This window comes from Dermochelys coriacea, chromosome 16 (assembly GCF_009764565.3).
Source record: "Dermochelys coriacea isolate rDerCor1 chromosome 16, rDerCor1.pri.v4, whole genome shotgun sequence".
In the NCBI taxonomy this organism is placed as follows: domain Eukaryota; kingdom Metazoa; phylum Chordata; order Testudines; family Dermochelyidae; genus Dermochelys; species Dermochelys coriacea.
Window position 1 is genome coordinate 23,805,565 of NC_050083.1, and position 20,086 is coordinate 23,825,650.

General features: G+C 39.3%; 1 protein-coding gene across 4 annotated transcripts in view; it reads right to left on the bottom strand.

The window, feature by feature from the left end:
• Positions 1-20,086, bottom strand: part of NR6A1 (nuclear receptor subfamily 6 group A member 1) — a 197,615-nt gene that overhangs the window by 146,329 nt on the left and 31,200 nt on the right. For all 4 annotated transcript variants that reach the window (XM_038375034.2, XM_038375030.2, XM_038375029.2 and 1 more), the window contains exons 2-3: positions 16,873-16,914; positions 8,867-8,926 (exon numbers count right to left, since the gene is read on the bottom strand). In XM_038375034.2, the coding sequence (XP_038230962.1) occupies positions 8,867-8,926; positions 16,873-16,914 (102 nt within the window). The remainder of the gene's footprint in view (positions 1-8,866; positions 8,927-16,872; positions 16,915-20,086) is intronic.

The following is a 20,086-nucleotide window of genomic DNA, read 5'->3' on the forward strand; positions in this document are numbered from 1 at the left end:
GGAGTTCGACAGCAAGAATATAGCATAGGTGGGACAGTTTTTTTTATTATTGTTCCACGGATTAGGATTTAATTTATTTTAATGGTCTTTTGCATGTGGGCAGAAAAGTATAGAAGAAAAAATTTCTTGTAATTAGGTTTGTTTGGGGAATCAAGACTGTGTCAAATCCTAGCACAACTTTGCTATCATGAGAGTTGTGGGACTGCTGTTCCACAATAAGATCTTAACCTCCAAAAACACTCTGCCAAAGATATTGAAACTAGGATGACAACATTTAACAATAAAAAAAATCTAAGTGCATTTTTTACCAGAAATCAAAAGGATGCTTTAGACAGGGCATTTAATACAAGATTTAGGTCCCAAGATGAAGATCTCATTGGTGTAGCGTTGAAAAGCAAGGGAGCTCTAGGAAATAGTATGTCTGGTTAAGACAACACTCCTGCCATCTCTAGTGAGCAAGAAATGTCTATCACTTTGATTTTAGAGCATCTGAGGTTTTGGCCCATACCAAGACTTTATTATAAGAACTCCAAACAAGACATATTCCCTGTCTTGATTAGATTCATCCATACCAATGACTTAGCACTCTGCCTCATTTACAGACCTGGCCCTTGAAGATGCTGTTTATAGAATACTTTCTCAGGAATGAAGATGATACAAACAGCTGAATATCCTATTTAAATTGATACCTCTTAAATATCCTGTAGCTAGATTAATTACTCTGGGTTTGCATGGGGAATTTGACCCGAGAACAAAGCTTTCTTGTGGGCTAGGTCTAACTTACTAGTGGTTGCCTCCTGAATTGGATACAAGAGAACCAGGATCTCTGGACAATGCAGGGACACTCCAGATCATTTCTGCTGTTTACTTTTTATTTAATTGTCCTGGAGAACATTATGAACAGAAAAAAGCCAGGTTTCAAAGTAGCAGCCGTGTTAGTCTGTATTCGCAAAAAGAAAAGGAGTACTTGTGGCACCTTAGAGACTAAAATTTGAGCATAAGCTTTCGTGAGCTACAGCTCACTTCATCGGATGCTCAAATAAATTTGTTAGTCTCTAAGGTGCCACAAGTACTTTTCTTTTTGAGAAAAAAGCCAGTCATTCTTTTGGCCATGGGAGAACAGGCTGTAGCTACCGCCTATTAAACTGCATTGGGAAAAGACTTTTGCTGAAAATAGGTCCTCCTCTCGGAGGGAGGGAGGGAGTGATGACAGATGAACAAGACACAGCCTGAACCTCCACTTGAAGAACTTGGGATATACACTGCACTATCCTTTGCCTGCTTAACCACCTGCTACAACGCTTATTACCTACTTATTTTTAATGCTTGAGAATACAGAGTATTCCCCCTCCCCTTCTGTCCTTCGTCCAGGAAGAGAGAATATTAGACACCCATAGTATGGTTTCACAGAATTTAAGGCTCACCCTCCAAGACACTGCCTATACCATGGGGTTGAACATCTCATGGCAGAAGACCAAGCTTCAGAATCCTTGGAGAATCCTTCTACATGAAGTCCAAGGTTTGCTAATGGATGCAAGAACATGTTTGTGCTGAGACAAAGTTCAGGGTCTATCAAACCTGCATACTACAGTACTTTTATTGCTATATGGGTCAAAAACCTAAAACCTCTTACAGTCAGACTTGGAGTGGCTAGAGGCATTCCATATGTGCCGTCAGCACCAGATCCTGAGGATAAAGTGGTTTGACTATGAGAAAAGTCAATCTCACAGAGATCTGGTCTTCCTTCAGTTGCTCATTACATTTAAAAACAGCATTGTGTGCTTCAGCCCTGTCTCCAGAATGGACAAAAATATCTGAGCACACTGTGCTCTCAAGCTCTCTATCAAGGAGCAAAGGGGTGCATGCCCTGACCCCACCTGGCACCACCCATGGGGCTGCCCCAGAGATTTGTGAATTCACAAGACTGAACCAGATCTGGGCACTTCATTACACAATGCCTGGAGTGACACCACCAAGCATGGTAATTCTGGCTGATGCAACTGTCCTCAGTAGACTGTGTACTTGACGATAGCATGGTTGAGGATCTGGTACCTTTTCTTGTTGATTAAGGCCACTGATATCTTGCAACACTTTCACAGGTACATCTTTGCTTATCAGGGATGAAGTTAGCTCTTAAGATATAAGTGATTGCACTCTGACCGTGATCAATTGATACTGTGTTGGAGGTCTGTTCTTCCAGTACACTTGAATGAAATGGTTCCCTGCATGGGCTGGAATTCCAAGGGGGTAGTGGTTCTGTGCTAATAAAGGTGGTTAAATCTCAGGCCTTCAACACTGTGTGTATCCTGCCGTTACAGGGTTCCCTCCCTCTACTGCACAAGACAGAAGGAGATTGGCTTCTATGTCCTGAGATATCACTGTAGAGAAATCTGAAGGGAAAAACACACAAGCTGCTATGCTATAGAAATAAATATTTGAAAGGTTCACTCTTGAGATGATCTCTAAGTGAGCTCCTTGAACTTTATAGATGTTTCCTAAGCCCCTGCTCAAGGGAAAGATAAGGGAAGCCTTCACGTGGAGCATACCTGTTGTTCCACTGAATACCATAATGAGCAAGGTAATGTTACATATGCAACCACATGACCACAGTCAACAAGACAGTCACATAAGGGTTGACTCACACCTTAAAGGGGAGTGGGAAAGCGTTCAGAAATAATGGACCAAAAGGCCCTTACTACCTACTAACTGTCTGAAAGGCTCTCCCTTTTGTCCCTCCAGAGCTGGCTGTTCAGAAGAAAGCAATAAAACCGAGGGACGCAGCTGACCCCCACATAGCCTAGGCATTTTTGCACCCTTCTGCCTGCTTCTCTCTCTACTCCTCTGGTTGTTTCCGAGGTGCTCCAAGTAGAGAAACCTGCCCAGAAAGCTGGAGCCAGCTACCTTATTAGAAGGTATGTCTACACAAAGCTTGCCACAAAGCTCCTAAGGCTAAGTAACAGCCCTGTAACTCTTAGAATCCAATCAGCCAAATATTAAAACCAAAAAGGGAATTATTTGTATTGGTTTTCTTGTTGATCTGAGCAGCAGGTCTCAAATCACCTTGCAGCTGCTGGTGACAGACTGATATGGCTAGGTGTTCACAGGTGTGGCCACTCCCAGCCTGGCTTTTCTGGGAAAGTGACACATGGTCAAAGGCTTTACCAATTAGCCAGTGAAAACAGTGCATAATACTTTGTAGTTGTTCATATTACCATTTTATTTCCTAGAACATGAATAACCATCCTGAAATGGACTGGAGTTCCTGTTGTGCTTACTTTTCTAGAATTTTATATCTAGGATAGCTAGTTTACTTAGAACTAGGTGAAATCTAGTCATTTGGTAACACATTAGTAAAGGCTGCAGCACTTGTCTTATCTGTGATCTGTTAAATTGACTGAACCTGAAGGTCCTGCAATCTTCTAGAATCATTTGTCTAAACACAGATGAGCAGACTTTCACAATCCCCTCCACACCCCACAAAAGAATTCTGACCATTTTGTCCTTTCATATCTCAAACATGAGTCAAAACACTCCTCTACCACACCCACAAAAAACCACACACTGTTTTCTTTTAAAAGGTTTAAGATCCTTGAAAGGGCCTGTTTCTCAGGCAGCGGAATGGAAGGCACTGCTCTTTTTAAAGGCACATACTGTTGTATTTCCCTTTGGCTGGAATTTCTCTGAAGCAAAATACGTCCCAAGGGTACAGGAAACTAGAAAGTACTGCTGGGATTGTTTTCACAAATTCTTTTCAAATGCTTCTAACCCTATTTGGAATCTTAATTCTTTGCAGGGTCAGAGCTAATGCATGTGATTAATTTTACACACATGAATATCCTCATTGAGGAATGGAACTGCTCAGGTGTAAAGATAAGCACAGATGGAATTCTGCAGAATTGGAGTTTTAAAGGGTCTTCTTTCTCCAAGCCTCAGACATTGAAAGGCCAGCCCTGCTCACTTAATGTAACCACCTCCATTTTGGCACCACCACCTCAGTACAGCTCCCATGAAACACCCTATTTTCAAGGATTTATAACTTGGTATAAATACTTCAGCATGATTTTACAAAAAGCAGCCTGCAAGGTCTCAGCTGGAGAGTAGGCATGTTTTCACATTTAAAAATTCAAGAAGGTCAAAACAAACGACAGAAGATTCCTGGTTTTAGATACACAGTTTTTGCCCTGGTGCAATTTTGAACAGCTTTCTATAGAAAATTTGGAGGATCTTCATTCAAAATACAGCTGTTCCCTTTAGACATTGTCAGAGATGTTGTAAGCAATATTGACCTACAATGAAATGAAGGCAGCACACACGCTAGTGCTTTCCATAAGGAAATTATGGTCAGTGTACAGTGGAGGTTCTGTATGTCCACTGAGGTACAGCAGAAGAGGTGCAATCCCAACACAACACAAAGCATGTTTATCTCAACTGTAAAGATGCATTAGTAAAAATAATTTAGTCAGTGACACTGAGAAAAACAAAAATCTGAAGCAAATGCCTAATAAGCCAGGAGAGTCACAGCAAAATGATGGCCCACTGGCACAATAAGCTGCAAAAAGCCAAAGATAAAGCGGGCGCTCTGTAGACCTTAAATAAAGGTTTTGGATACATAAACAAATATCTGGGAACTTGGAGTTTTCTTCTGCATTCATGTAATTCTGAAAGTCCTGAAAGGATTTGGTAAAGAAGCAGCAAAGTAGGAAGCCTTCTCCATTTCATCAACTAGGAAAAACAGGTGACTATCAAGTGTTGACAAGCACATGCCATAATACCACAATGCAAAAAATGTGAAAGCCATAGTTCAATTCTTGCTATTAGGCAGCCTTACCTTGAGCATTCAACAAATATATCCAGATGCAAGGACATTCTACAAAATAACATTTACCTTAATACACTTTGTACCTTAAGGAGATGTGACACCTATAAATCTAAGTAATGCTGGGCAATAAAGATTTAATGTTAAACTATTTTGTTAAATCATAGCTGATTTTCAAAAATATGCACATTCAGTTTGTGCACCTAGTTTGCACATGCAGTTACTACAACTACATGTGTAGAACTGTCAATTTGTATTTGCAAACAATAATCAAGATGCAGACCTTACCACTTGCACACAAAAATCTGATTTTTGTCCAGGCAATCACTAATTATATAAAAAGAAAAGGAGTACTTGTAGCACCTTAGAGACTAACAAATTTATTAGAGCATAAGCTTTCGTGAGCTACAGCTCACTTCATCGGATGCATTTGGTGGAAAAAACAGAGGAGAGATTTATATACACACACACAGAGAACATGAAACAATGGGTTTATCATACACACTGTAAGGAGAGTGATCACTTAAGATAAGCCATCACCCACAGCAGGGGGGGGAAAAGGAGGAAAACCTTCCATGGTGACAAGCAGGTAGGCTAATTCCAGCAGTTAACAAGAATATCAGAGGAACAGTGGGGGGTGGGGTGGGGGGGAGAAATACCATGGGGAAATAGTTTTACTTTGTGTAATGACTCATCCATTCCCAGTCTCTATTCAAGCCTAAGTTAATTGTATCCAGTTTGCAAATTAATTCCAATTCAGCAGTCTCTCATTGGAGTCTGTTTTTGAAGCTTTTTTGTTGAAGTATAGCCACTCTTAGGTCTGTGATCGAGTGACCAGAGAGATTGAAGTGTTCTCCAACTGGTTTTTGAATGTTATAATTCTTGACGTCTGATTTGTGTCCATTCATTCTTTTACGTAGAGACTGTCCAGTTTGGCCAATGTACATGGCAGAGGGGCATTGCTGGCACATGATGGCATATATCACATTGGTAGATGCGCAGGTGAAGGAGCCTCTGATAGTGTGGCTGATGTGATTAGGCCCTATGATGGTATCCCCTGAATAGATATGTGGACAGAGTTGGCAACGGGCTTTGTTGCAAGGATAGGTTCCTGGGTTAGTGGTTCTGCTGTGTGGTGTGTGGTTGCTGGTGAGTATTTGCTTCAGATTGGGGGGCTGTCTGTAAGCAAGGACTGGTCTGTCTCCCAAGATCTGAGAGAGCGATGGCTCATCCTTCAGGATAGGTTGTAGATCCTTGATGATGCGTTGGAGAGGTTTTAGTTGGGGGCTGAAGGTGATGGCTAGTGGCGTTCTGTTTTCTTTGTTGGGCCTGTCCTGTAGTAGGTGACTTCTGGGTACTCTTCTGGCTCTGTCAATCTGTTTCTTCACTTCAGCAGGTGGGTATTGTAGTTGTAGGAATGCATGATAGAGATCTTGTAGGTGTTTGTCTCTGTCTGAGGGGTTGGAGCAAATGCGGTTATATCGTAGCGCTTGGCTGTAGACAATGGATCGAGTGGTATGATCTGGATGAAAGCTAGAGGCATGTAGGTAGGAATAGCGGTCAGTAGGTTTCCGATATAGGGTGGTGTTTATGTGACCATCGCTTATTAGCACCGTAGTGTCCAGGAAGTGGATCTCTTGTGTGGACTGGTCCAGGCTGAGGTTGATGGTGGGATGGAAATTGTTGAAATCATGGTGGAATTCCTCAAGAGCTTCTTTTCCATGGGTCCAGATGATGAGGATGTCATCAATGTAGCGCAAGTAGAGTAGGGGCATTAGGGGACGAGAGCTGAGGAAGCGTTGTTCTAAGTCAGCCATAAAAATGTTGGCATACTGTGGGGCCATGCGGGTACCCATCGCAGTGCCGCTGATTTGAAGGTATACATTGTCACCAAATGTGAAATAGTTATGGGTCAGGACAAAGTCACAAAGTTCTGCCACCAGGTTAGCCGTGACAGTATCGGGGATACTGTTCCTGACGGCTTGTAGTCCATCTTTGTGTGGAATGTTGGTGTAGAGGCTTCTACATCCATAGTGGCTAGGATGGTGTTTTTAGGAAGATCACCAATGGACTGTAGTTTCCTCAGGAAATCGGTGGTGTCTCGAAGATAGCTGGGAGTGCTGGTAACGAAGGGCCTGAGGAGGGAGTCTACATAGCCAGACAATCCTGCTGTCAGGGTGCCAATGCCTGAGATGATGGGGCGTCCAGGATTTCCAGGTTTATGGATCTTGGGTAGCAGATAGAATACCCCAGGTCGGGGCTCCAGGGGTGTGTCTGTGCGGATTTGTTCTTGTGCTTTTTCAGGGAGTTTCTTGAGCAAATGCTGTAGTTTCTTTTGGTAACTCTCAGTGGGATCAGAGCAAAAACAGACTCCAACGAGAGACTGCTGAATTGGAATTAATTTGCAAACTGGATACAATTAATTTAGGCTTGAATAGAGACTGGGAATGGATGAGTCATTACACAAAGTAAAACTATTTCCCCATGGTATTTCTCCCCCCCACCCCACCCCCCACTGTTCCTCTGATATTCTTGTTAACTGCTGGAATTAGCCTACCTGCTTGTCACCATGGAAGGTTTACCTCCTTTCCCCCCCTTGCTGTGGGTGATGGCTTATCTTAAGTGATCACTCTCCTTACAGTGTGTATGATAAACCCATTGTTTCATGTTCTCTCTCTCTCTCTGTGTGTGTGTGTGTGTGTGTGTGTGTGTGTGTGTGTGTGTGTGTGTGTGTGTGTGTGTGTGTGTGTGTGTGTGTGTGTGTGTGTAAAAATCTCTCCTCTGTTTTTTCCACCAAATGCATCCGATGAAGTGAGCTGTAGCTCACGAAAGCTTATGCTCTAATAAATTTGTTAGTCTCTAAGGTGCCACAAGTACTCCTTTTCTTTTTGCGAATACAGACTAACACGGCTGCTACTCTGAAACCACTAATTATATAGACCAAGTAAGCAAGAAATTGCACATATGCTTTTGAAAGTCAGGCTGTAGGAGCACATGTTAAATGCTCAAGCCACCAAAAATTATAGCTAAAATACTCTCCAAAAACTACATCACTATGTGAAAGCGTCTTCAAAGATTTAAATGGTTTCTAGGGTGCAAGCAGGTGCAATCCCTCAGCACAATGAGGTCAAGGAGACAAAGCATTTCTGGACTTTGAACCTCTGGGTTTACTTGGTTGCCCCTGAAACTTATTTGAACATCTTCTTCTAAATAAACTGCCAGTTGTTTACCTATTTTGAGAATGCCCCAGGGAATTTCCAACAAGTTAAATACATTGTCTTAAAGCAGGAGAAATCTGCACTGAATTGCTGCCTCTGTTTAGAATTAGATATTTAGAATTTACACCTATAAACTCCCGTCTCTGATAAGGACTTATTGCCACCTAGTGGATTACTTACATTTAGTCCTCAGATATACTAATTACCACTAGATGGAGACTAAAAATAAGCCATTACTAGTGAAGTAACTGGATTCTGAAAGTCCTGAAGATAAGATTCTCAAAAACGCCCCAAATCCACTCACACTTAAGCCTGGGCACCAGCTCCCTTTATCTCCTTTGAAAATCCTGGTCTGCATGACTAGGAGAACGTCTGTAGATAAGACCACGTCTACATGGGAAGAGTACTGCTAGTTAAGCCAGCAAACTCTACAGGGTGGATGCAGTTATTATATTGGTATAGAAGTGTTGTACCAGATCAAGTGAATCTACACTAAGGTTTTTTCCATCATAGCTATATCAGTGGAAAAAAAAATCCATGCACATAGCTATGATGGCAACACTCAATACAGATCAGGTCAAGGGCACTTTTGTCGAAGGGGGGGAGGGGGGGAAGAAAAGAAGAATTCTTCCTGAAAGTGGAATGCCATGCTCCTTAAGTGAAGTGTTTTTTTTTTTTTTTTTTTTTTTTTTTTTTTTTTTACACACACTACATTACTCTTCAAAACTTCTACACTGAAGTACTATTTCAATTCACTGGCAACCTCAAAACAAACAAAGTTGTCAATGAAAAAGAAATGCAACCTGGTCCTGTGAGAAAGAAAGGTACTTACTGCCCACAGAGTTCATGGGAAGCACAGGTGATGAAAAACTCATCTGTTCGACATCTGTAGCTAATAAGAAAAAAAAAAAATGTTTAGGCACTTGCATTTCTTTAAAATAGAAATTGCAATATTTAATTCTGACAGTTAAATAAATGTATGTTTACACTCATATGTCCATCTGTCCATCCCCCCTTTTCATCATATTAGACAGTTGCATATAAAGGCTAATTTCAATTTTGTTATATCTATCTGAGAAAAATTTGAGTATTAATTTTTTCCTCCCTAAATCCCCCTAAAATTGACAGATCTCCAAATTATTGAGAGACATTACACACATGTATGCTGCCATGTTGTATGTGCATGCATGGGCATAAAAAATTTTAAAATATTGTAACATTAACTTTGGTATTTCACTTTTGAATGCTTATTTATGCAACCTGAAGAGTCTCGTAAACGTAGCTTTTTGGATGGAATTTTCTAGATTTAGTTTTTTTTAAAAAATAAAGATATGAAAAGTACCTTTACTCTGCAATGTTGCCAATTTACAACAAGCAGCTAAATTCCATAATCTCAACTATATATAGTTTACCACCAGTGAAAGTGCATTGCAATCTTAAATTTTCATCTTCAGTCACATCCCAAAAGTCATGACATTGGCTTAAAAATTATATTAAAAATAATGTATTTGTGGGATTTTTATATGCTTGGTTTTGAGAGACTTTGGAGGGAAGCCACTAACATAGCTGGAAGGAAGACTGCACTTACCCTACTAACCCCAGAATGCAGACTCAAGCAGACATCACTGCAATGCTCAATTGTGCCCAATTCATGTTTTTAAGCTTCTCTATTTAAATATCTAGAAATTTAGTCACTTTCATTTGAAAAGGGAGCATCACATGACTTCAGGCACTGGGGTTTGAATAAAAAACAGTAAGTATTACAAGACTTGCACAAAAATCTGAGAAATGTCAAAACTGCTGGAACTCCTTAGGAGTTAGTTTGCCCTTCTAAAAACTTGAGTTGTACAAAGCCATCTTGAACCTTACAAAATGTAGCAGCCCATCCTAACCATTTCACCCCATCAGTATGCCACACATGCATGTACTCTTTGACCTTACTGAAAGTATCAAAATGGACTTACTACACATTCTGTGAGAGGATCATAGCTTTATCATATGCAAACCAAATGTTGCCAGAAAAATCAACTGTGGCTATTTCAAGGCAAGTTTAACTTTCTGCAGTAGAAAATGCTGGGCTAAAAGTAGTCAAAGGAAGCTCAACAATTCTTTCAAATGGAGAAATTATTTCACTCTTTACTAATAACTTAAACAACTGAACCAGTTTTACTCAAAGTTTGCACACACAAAAAGATCAAGACACCAAAACAAAAACAAAACAAAAAAACTACACACACCACACCACCAATCCTGCCTTTGGGCTGAGATCAAGACTAGAAAATTTCAACAAGTCATAAGCCTCTGGAAATAGGTTGGGTGAAAACAGTTACGCAACTGAAAGTACTGTAGCAGCCAATGCCACTCTCCCAACAACAAACATACAAGCACAAATACACCATGTATTTAGTTTGTCAACATGTATTTTTAAATGTTTATTGTACAGCAGAAAGTTAGCTTTACTGTGTTTCTTCATGTCATTTTATTAATATCTCACCAATGTACCAAGAGACACTAGCACTCCAGTTAGGATTTTTATTTAAGGAATATTTTATCTTCCATACCAACATGTGCTATTGTTTCCAGACCTGCTTGTTAAAGCATTCATTTCTCTAATCAGATAACATGCATTTGTAACTGTCTCTGAAAATAACTGTTTTCATCAGTTTGCAAAGAATTCCTAAACTCTAGGCTCCATCAGCTTTAAATTCTACATATTAACCTCTGAAATGGGTCAGTACTAGAAATGGCAGAAAGGGTCAAGAAGATGAGATCCAAACAAGATATGGAGCCCCTTCAAAAGGATTCTTATCAGAAAAGAGATCCCCTTCAAAACACTGCATAATGCAGGGGCCCTCTCCCAACATTTGATCAGCAGCTTAACCAGAAGTAGTTTCCCTCCAGTACCAGGAAGCCCTGAGCTTGTAACAGATATAGAGAATATTATGCAGCTGGGAGAGGAAGCTAGACTCACTTCTTACCCTATGCTAGGAAAGGGGCTCCAAGGTTCGAGATGGTTTAACTCCAGACAGGAGTCCTAACTTTGGAGAAGTTTACATCTGGGAAGGACCCATCTACCAGAAATAGGTTCAGTTATGACCATAGATCAGATAAAGCCTTCTATTCTCACTTTAGAAATCACTAACAGGGATTTGTTTTTGAAAAGCAAGTCCAGGATTCCCAGGCATTGTATCATATTTCTTCCCGCCCCCCAGTAATACTTCCTATATTTTACCTTTTCATTGTGGTCTGGATATATAGGTTTGGGACTCTGCTTTTAATAGGGTTATCGTTTGAATTTCGTCTCTTCCTCACATCCCATTATCTCCTAAAGCCAGCAAGCAGGAGAATCTCAAGATCAGTAGTTTTCTTGCTGGTAGATTATGTCCCATATCTATCCGTAAGACCAAAAACAAACAATGTAGCAATATACAACACTATATTCCTAAACCATAGAACTCACTCCTGGCAGCATACCTTCATAGCACAATACAAGGGTCTGTATTTGGCCAAGTCTTTCCTGCATTTTATCTTCCTATTTTTCCAATTTATTCCCCAGGGGGCTAATAAACTATTGAAAACCGACAGTATTGCTGCTCCTGGTGGGAGTTTATACATCTGTTTGTAATGTGAAATATGTCCAAATGCTACAGTAATGAGGTACACTACAGCAACAAATATTTAAGCGTTTACAACGGACCATTCTTGTAGGAAACAGCAGATGTGCACTGTGGGCAGAGCACTGTAGTTACACTACCACTCAACTCTAGCTTCACTTCTCAAGAATGTTTGGCTTATACCCTATATGAAGCAGCAGTCATGGACAAAAAAATGTTAAGATGAAGACTATTAGTGGGAACTTAGGGTTCTCAAAGGCATCCTGCTACACTCCAGTGGGGGACAGGAGAGACATTTTATTGCCCAGATCTGCTGAGTATTCATTTATATCCGAGTTTATTCTTCCTGGCATTTGACATCAATCTTTTGGAGCACTGCTTGGTGATACTGCATTTTCAGTCTCAATGATCACATGCTCATGTTATGCAAGTTTTCCAAAGTTTTCTAGATAGAAAAAAAGTAAGTTTAATATAAACTATCTTGTGTGTTCCCATGTCCTCTCAGTGACTGCAGTGTTGGCCCTTTGAAAGTGCACTAACCATACCGTTACCTTCTTGTTACCTATAAACTAATTTAATACATATTGATTTATGGTTAGATGACTGGAAAGAGTTCCATCTAAGACCATCTCCTATTACAGTTGTTTGTGTATCTTCATATACTGCTGAATTGTAACATGAAAACCTAAGTACAAGTATAAAAGTGACAATTTGCTGAAGATGTTGGAGGGGTAAGTGCACACTAATATTTAAATTGGCATGGGGACAACTCCTTTAGCTTTCAAAAAGGCTAAAAGAAAAGGAGTACTTGTGGCACCTTAGAGACTAAAATTTTTTTGAGCACAAGCTTTCGTGAGCTACAGCTCACTTCACCGGATGCATCTGATGAAGTGAGCTGTAGCTCACGAAAGCTTATGCTCTAATAAATTTGTTAGTCTCTAAGGTGCCACAAGTACTCCTTTTCTTTTTGCGAATACAGACTAACACAGCTGCTACTCTGAAAAAAGGCTCAAGTAATGGGTCAACAGATGGCCATCTGTAAGTTACCATGGTTTGTGGTAGATTTTCTTGAACACTAAGGCTAAGGTACTGTGTGCACCCTTGTTCCATCTAACGAATTTAAAGATGTGCAGCAATCGCATCATTGCTGCAGATATTTTACAAATAGTAGTACAACCAACAGTGAAAAAAATTAGTCCTGCTCAGCAAGTGGACTATATGCCAAACTTATATACATAGAAAATCTGCAGGTTTTCTGTACAACATATCAAAAATTAAAATGTAACATTTAGAGCAAAATTTCTATTCTTGTACCATTAGCATAGTGATGTTCAGAGCAAAACAAATTCCTGATATTGCTTTTTTAGTTTTAATTTCAATAATGTTTTATTATGCTCTGCTGTTTACAAGCACAAATTTTACTCCACTTTCTCAAGGAGTGTTAGATTTTAAGCATGTATCATTTATACTAAGCTAACAAAAAACCCACAAAACTCCATTTTCAACAGAAAGCTCCTAAATATACAAGATTGCTGGTTCTTCCTCCCCACCTTTGTTCTCCTGTAATTCATTGCATGCAACATGTTTAACTTTTAGGAACAGCTTAGCTAAGAGGGGGTGAAGTAGAGAAGATATGGATTTATAGACAGTTAAAATTTTGAAACCGGTTTGCTCTAAAAGATGACGAAAAGGACAAAATATGTGTTTGATTATGAACAGCTGTTGCCAGTCCAACTACTTACCCCATGACCTTTTCTCTGGCCAATAAGTGAACAGTGCCAATTGTTTTGTTGTATTATATGCTGTTTACAAGCCCAAGTGGCATGAAAGGAATTAATAATTTAGCTCATGACCTTTATTACGGTGCCTCCTATTTGCTGAACAGAAATCAGAGCAAAGAGCTGCCTTTAAGCCACAGGGTTGCTTTAAGCGTTTCTCATTTTACAGCCTAATTGGGTACCATAACATAAATCAATTATTTCTCCTGTTTTAAGCAACAATACCATCTATTCTTAAACTGCTAGATTTCCAGCTTCCCTTGTATTAGGCCAGGCCTTGTTCTTCAAGTTTTACAGCTGTATAGTAAACACGATGATGAAGAAAAGCTTGGCGAGCATTGCAGGATTAGGGCCAACAAGAAAAGGTTATGCTGTTTTGAACTTCTCTTGACCTTTGATTGCCCTTGTCCCTGCTTATGCTAATCCAATGGATATATGGAGGCTACTCATAGAAATGAACTTAGCCTGAACCTGTGACATAGCATTGGACTTTGAAGATCTCAGCTCTGAGAGTGTGTGAGTAATGATACATAAGGTCGTCATCTTTCTAAGTGTAGAGAGGCTATGGCACTCTGAGCAGACGTTGGGTATTTCTACATCAGCAGGCAGAACAGCACGCAAGTTACATTGTCCCCCTCTCACAAACAGTTGCCCAGAACGTTGAAAATTTACAAGGATCTCACACCTACATCTGTATTAATCATCTGTGGCTTGGCAAAGAGACTCCCACACACCAGGAAGCAACATAGGAATCCTAAGTATTGATAGCAGCAGGAAGGCAGTTAAGATGCCAACCCTTCTGGAATACAGAATGTAAAACATTTAAATAAACATTCCAACCTTACACTCTGCTGAAGTGGAAAGATGCAACAGTGTAGCAGCCCAAGGATATCTCAAGAGCTGAAGTTGATGGGCGCATGCGCGCGCGCACACACCCCCCCCCCCTGCACCCTACATCATGGTGGGACATCTAATCTCACCTGATAAATATAAAGACAAGTGATAATTCGGGTTATTTTTCACTACATAAGCTTTTTGCATTATCTTCACCAGTACAGGCTCTCTCAGAGTCAGGCTTACTTTCCATTTATGAACACAATGGAAAGGAAAGATCTACAACAAGGAAAGGAATACTTGTGGCACCTTAGAGACCAACAAATTTGAGCATAAGCTTTCGTGAGTTACAGATCACTTCATTGTGAAGTGATCTGTAACTCACGAAAGCTTATGCTCAAATAAATTTGTTGGTCTCTAAGGTGCCACAAGCACTCCTTTTCTTTTTGCGGATACAGACTAACACGGTTGCTACTTTGAAAAAAGATCCATAACAGTTTGACACACCCACAATGGGTCTAGAAGTACATATCTATACTTTGTTCTTGAAATTATGTATTGCATTGGAATGCAAATGAGATAAAAGCTGCAGTGCTACTGGCTTTACTGGAGATTAGTACAGAAGCTATGGATCAGACTTTCTGAAGTGTGCAGTACGTCACTGAGAATATTTTGGGTCCTTAGCACTTTTGATGTTGTGACCACTTTGCTATCTAAGTGGGAGTAGCTGGGAAGTGAGTTCTTTTGAAAGTCTGGCCCACACGTGCAAATGCTGTGTTACGAGTCAGTCATCACTTGATATAGCAAAGCAAAAACAGAGCTGCTATGGGTTTGGAGTTAAATTAGTAATACTATATCCAAATGCCCTCTATTTAGGGACTTGTGTAGTCCACAATTCTACAGAACGTGCTACATTTGTTTTCTAAAAACAAAAGCTTTCATTTAAAAAAATTAAAGCACCAGCCCCTGGTTGCCACAAGAACTTTCAACTGTATCCTCAGTGTAAATCAATGTAAATTCAGTCATTTATCACCACAGACAACGCGAAAGTGTCACTCTGAGACGTGCCCTGGGCATTCAGCTATATGGAATGAGATCTCTGAAACCGAATTAGGATAATTCAAATCTAAATAAATATTTCACTGCTGATCATTTTAGCATAAACACCCACTAATTTTCTTCCTCTGTAAATTGGAGGCAATACCACTCATCTTCCTCAGAGGTCACTAAATGACATTGCTTATGGCAGGTAATATACAGAAATGTAAAGCACTTCCCCAGATTTCTCAGAAATATTTGTATTCATGGCCCACTAAGTGATTACTACTATTGTGTTATCTTAATAGCAAGTCTTACCAGATGACTTCCTGTAGAAGTCAGTTACTTAAATATTTCATGGAAAGGAAATGCTTCAATAGTTTGATTTTTGTATCCATTGATCATGCACATGTGGACTTAAATATAGTGAAGTGTCACATGCCAAGAAATATAGATGTAGGCTTCAGTCTCTTCATACATTCATAGAATTTAAGGCAAAAAAAGGACCATTAGATCTGGTCTTAATGTCCTGTGACATATAGGAGTTAAATTTCACCCAGTTACCCTTCTATTGAGCTCAATAACTTATGTTTGGCTACAGCGTATCTTTCTGTAAGGCACCCCATCTTGATCTGAAGACATCAAGAAATGGAGAAACCACTGCTTCTCTTTGTAGTTTGTTCCAATGGTTAATCAATCTCACTGTTAAATTGTGCCTTGTTTCTAATCTGAATTTGTGTGGCTTTAACTTCCAGCCACTCCCTTCTAACTATATTGAAAGGGAGGGTAGTTTCAAACACCCACATTGGGAACACGGGCTTTAAAAGATTTGGGAAAATATCATAAAATCTTGGAAAGCAATTAGCTTCACAATCATTACAAAATACTCGTTTGTAGAACACCTACTTCTATCACCACACTAAAAAGGCTTTTCACAAAGAGCATAGGCCAACATTAGGTTATCAGTTAGCTATTCAAGAAGTGTGCACAAATCCAAGTTAAGGCCTCTTTGGTAATCTAGCAATAGAACAACATAATGCCATGCAGAACATACAAGTAGTTCAGATCACAAGTAAGCCCAGCATTCCCACCTGCCTTGAAAGCAGGGGACTGGACTAGAAGACCTCAAGGTCCCTTCCAGTCCTACGATTCTATGATTCTGTGACAGGACAGCAAGACTAAGCATAATAAAGCAAGAGCCAGCAAGCATAATAAAGAGCATATCCAGCCCTTAGGAGCTAGCACACTCCACCTCTGTGAGGATCAAGTGCCCCTCTGATTCAACAGCACCCTAAAGCCACTGCCATTCCATACAGTGACAAGCTATGGTAGGAGACATCAAGCAGGGGGAAGGAAGCCATTAGCCATGCAAGGAGCTCTGGAAGACCTTCCTCTCCTGATCCCAAAATAATCAAGCAAAAGGCATCTACTGTCAAAGGAGAGAGAGAGAGCAGACATTTCATGAAGTTTAAGGCTTCCAATACAATCTACATCCCATTGACACCCACTAGAGTACTGCTCCTGCACTAATCCTTTTCTGGAAAGGAACAAGAACATTTACATCTCGTACTTACTAGGTGGAGGATCATGTTCTGTTGAAGACTCTCGACAAAATCCTACAAGGGGAAAAAAATAAGTATCAGCACCGAATGTTTTGGTTTTGTCTTTTTAAATTGATACATCTTACTTACTGCCACCGTGAAAAGGCTGAGCAATTCACCTCAGCTTTTAACAGTTTGAACAATTTTGCATATACAACATTAAACCAGATGTAATAGTTGCAGAAGCATTACACCTTCTAGAATCCAGATAAACAATGCTGCTGTAACTCAACTTTATACATTAAGATCCAGCTGCTGAAATCCCTAAAGTATCAAATAGTGATGCTTAGAGGACTTATTACACCATATTTAGGCTACTTATCAGTTATCCATTTAGACACAGCCATTCTTCATATTAAATACAGTGAAATACTATTTATTGGGAATATACATACATACATCTTGTAAACTTGCACTGATGCATCATAACTGAGGGGGCCACAACGTTTCCTCTGCGGATTCAAGTGAGTACGTGACACTTTAATCTGTTTCCCATAGTTGTAGTCCAGTGACAGCCACTGGGAAGCTCAGATTGTGTGTGTCTGGCACATAGCAGAACTACAAATCTTTTAAGAACTGCTGTTATATATCTAAACACAGACCTGTTAAAGCCATCATGTCTGTAGTCCCACAAGAGTACACATCAGGGATTACGCAACCCTTCCCTTCAGAAAGATAAGGAGTGAGATGGATGCTACTGCACTGAAATATTGTATTTCATACCATATATATATATATATATATATATATATATATATATATATATATATATATATATATATATATATATATATATATATATATATATATATATATATATATATATATATATATATATATATATATATAATATAGAGAGAGAGAGAGAGCGCGCCAAATATGGAATCCAAAACATTTCCACCTACTTAAGATAATCAAAGAAGAAATTTCATGGGGAGACTTAAATTGCCACATCTTGAGAAGCAGATGGGGAATAATTTACAAATTCAAGTTACTATTTATCTCCACTCCCAGTCAGTCAACAAACATAATAATTGGGGGGTGGGGGGAAGGGGGAAGAGGGAGTTTTGAAGAGTAGAACTCTACACAATTACAAAAACCGTTCTGTGAATTTTCTCCATAGATGATTAAATAATGTAATGCAAGCTATTTTTTGTAGATCTCATCTTAACCTCCTCCAAACTCATTCCCTAAAACTTAAACACTAGTGTCCTCAAGCAACAAGTCAAAAAGAATAAGAGCAGGGCTACTAAGTCTTGTTTAAATCATGTGGGAAGTTGTAAGGATCTCATGCAATTTCCATAATAGATTTTTTAATCTCCTATCCAAAACCATTCCTTTATTTCCCTGGATAATTCTTCTTTAATTATAACAAGGCACATACTCTACAATGAAAAGCTTATAATAAGATAGAGTGGAGACTAAATTGTGTTCCAACATATAGTAGACCTAGTTCTTTCATAGTAGCATTTAGATGTTAATATTGTTTGCTTTTTCAAAAATTCTAATACTTTACAAAGTTTCAACCAAACCAGTCAGAATGGAGCTAAAAGCCATGCTCCACTGAAAAACACTAAACAAATTGGGATAAAAATTCAATATTCTGCAACCAAAAGTATCTCAATGGTGCTAAAACATTCCCAGTATCAACACAGCTACCTAACTAGTTTATTGCAAATCAGTGACACAATTATCTGTTAAATAGACTCCCTGAGGCAAGCCTTATATACAGTGTCTTCTACATCTTTCCAGTATCACTGGAACCCTTCCTACTTTATTGTTGGTCTTCCCAACACAAGTCTTTCAGGCTTCTATTGACAAAAGGGAGAAGCTTACATTAAGGAGTTCAGCTACCCTGGTATGGGGATTGTGTGATAGACAAGGAGAAGTGTCAAGGGAAATCCAATTGTTGTCACCACCTACCTCCCTGCCTTCTTTCCAACATGTTTACAAATGGTATTAGCTCCTGCTGTGTGCAATTCCAAAATCACTTTATCTTTGTGGCTCATTCCATCCACATCTGCCTTCTGCTATTATCTCATGTTTGCAGGATGCCATCTCTGTCATTAGCTTTCGTTTTAGATAGGTGACACCATTCTAAAAACCGTCTTTTGATGACAAAACACTTGAAATCATTCAAAGTAAAAGCATCATGTTTTAAAGTAACTTTTCCGGTTGTACTGTTAGTCATTTCCCCCCACACACACTAATTTAATCTACATTTCCAAATACCTTTTTTTTTTTTAAGCCTCCACTTTAAAAAGACTTGGGAAAAGAACTTCATAGTAAATTTAGTACACTGCTGCTCCAAATAGAGAAAAATCTGTTATTGTAAGTGCAATTATATTCAGAACCATGACTTTATTTAAAAAATAGCATAGTGATCTATTTTTTCCCCTCAGTGATTTCTTTATCAAATTCAGACAGCAAGTCTAAAAAGATGTTTTTTCTAACTTAGTTTTCAAGCGTGGGTTTGTTTTTTAAAAAAAAGTTTAAATTTTATAATACTGAAGCGCTTGTTACATCAAGTGTAGCTAAAATAAATCTTTCCATAATTTATCTCACTGTAGCTGAATTACCTATAAGGAAGACAGGGAGATGTTTCAATACACATAGAAATGCTGACTTTTAAACATGTTCTTAGAGAAACAAAGACTAAAAATTCAATTCTTGTATATTGTAGCTTGATGGATGCATCACAACAGATGAAAGGCAGTCCAAGAGGCTTATATGTCTGTATACTTGCCTAGATCCCAACAGTGTAAAAGGATTAAGTGCACCAATGAAAATAGACCCCTTTTGTACACTGGTATAGTATAACATGGGTACAGTCCATTTCAAAAGACATCTACTTTGAGTAATCAGCTGAAACATATGACTAAAGAAAAATATAAACCCCACGTTTATAATACATTTTTCCATCAACACTTACAGAAACATGCTTACATAACATTCTGTCACTTATTTCTTGTGAAAGACATCCATAGAATCCAGTGAACTCCAAAGGTTAAAAGGGGCCCTATTAGTTCTGCACTGGGCATACGATAATTCTCTTTAAGTCTGCCTTGGGAGCTCCTGCACCTTTATATTCTGGCAAAAATTCAATTTAACCGTTATTCATTGAGTCGAGCACTGATGCCCCAACCATCTCCCCCAACTCCACCCTGACATCTGGAGCACTTCTGAC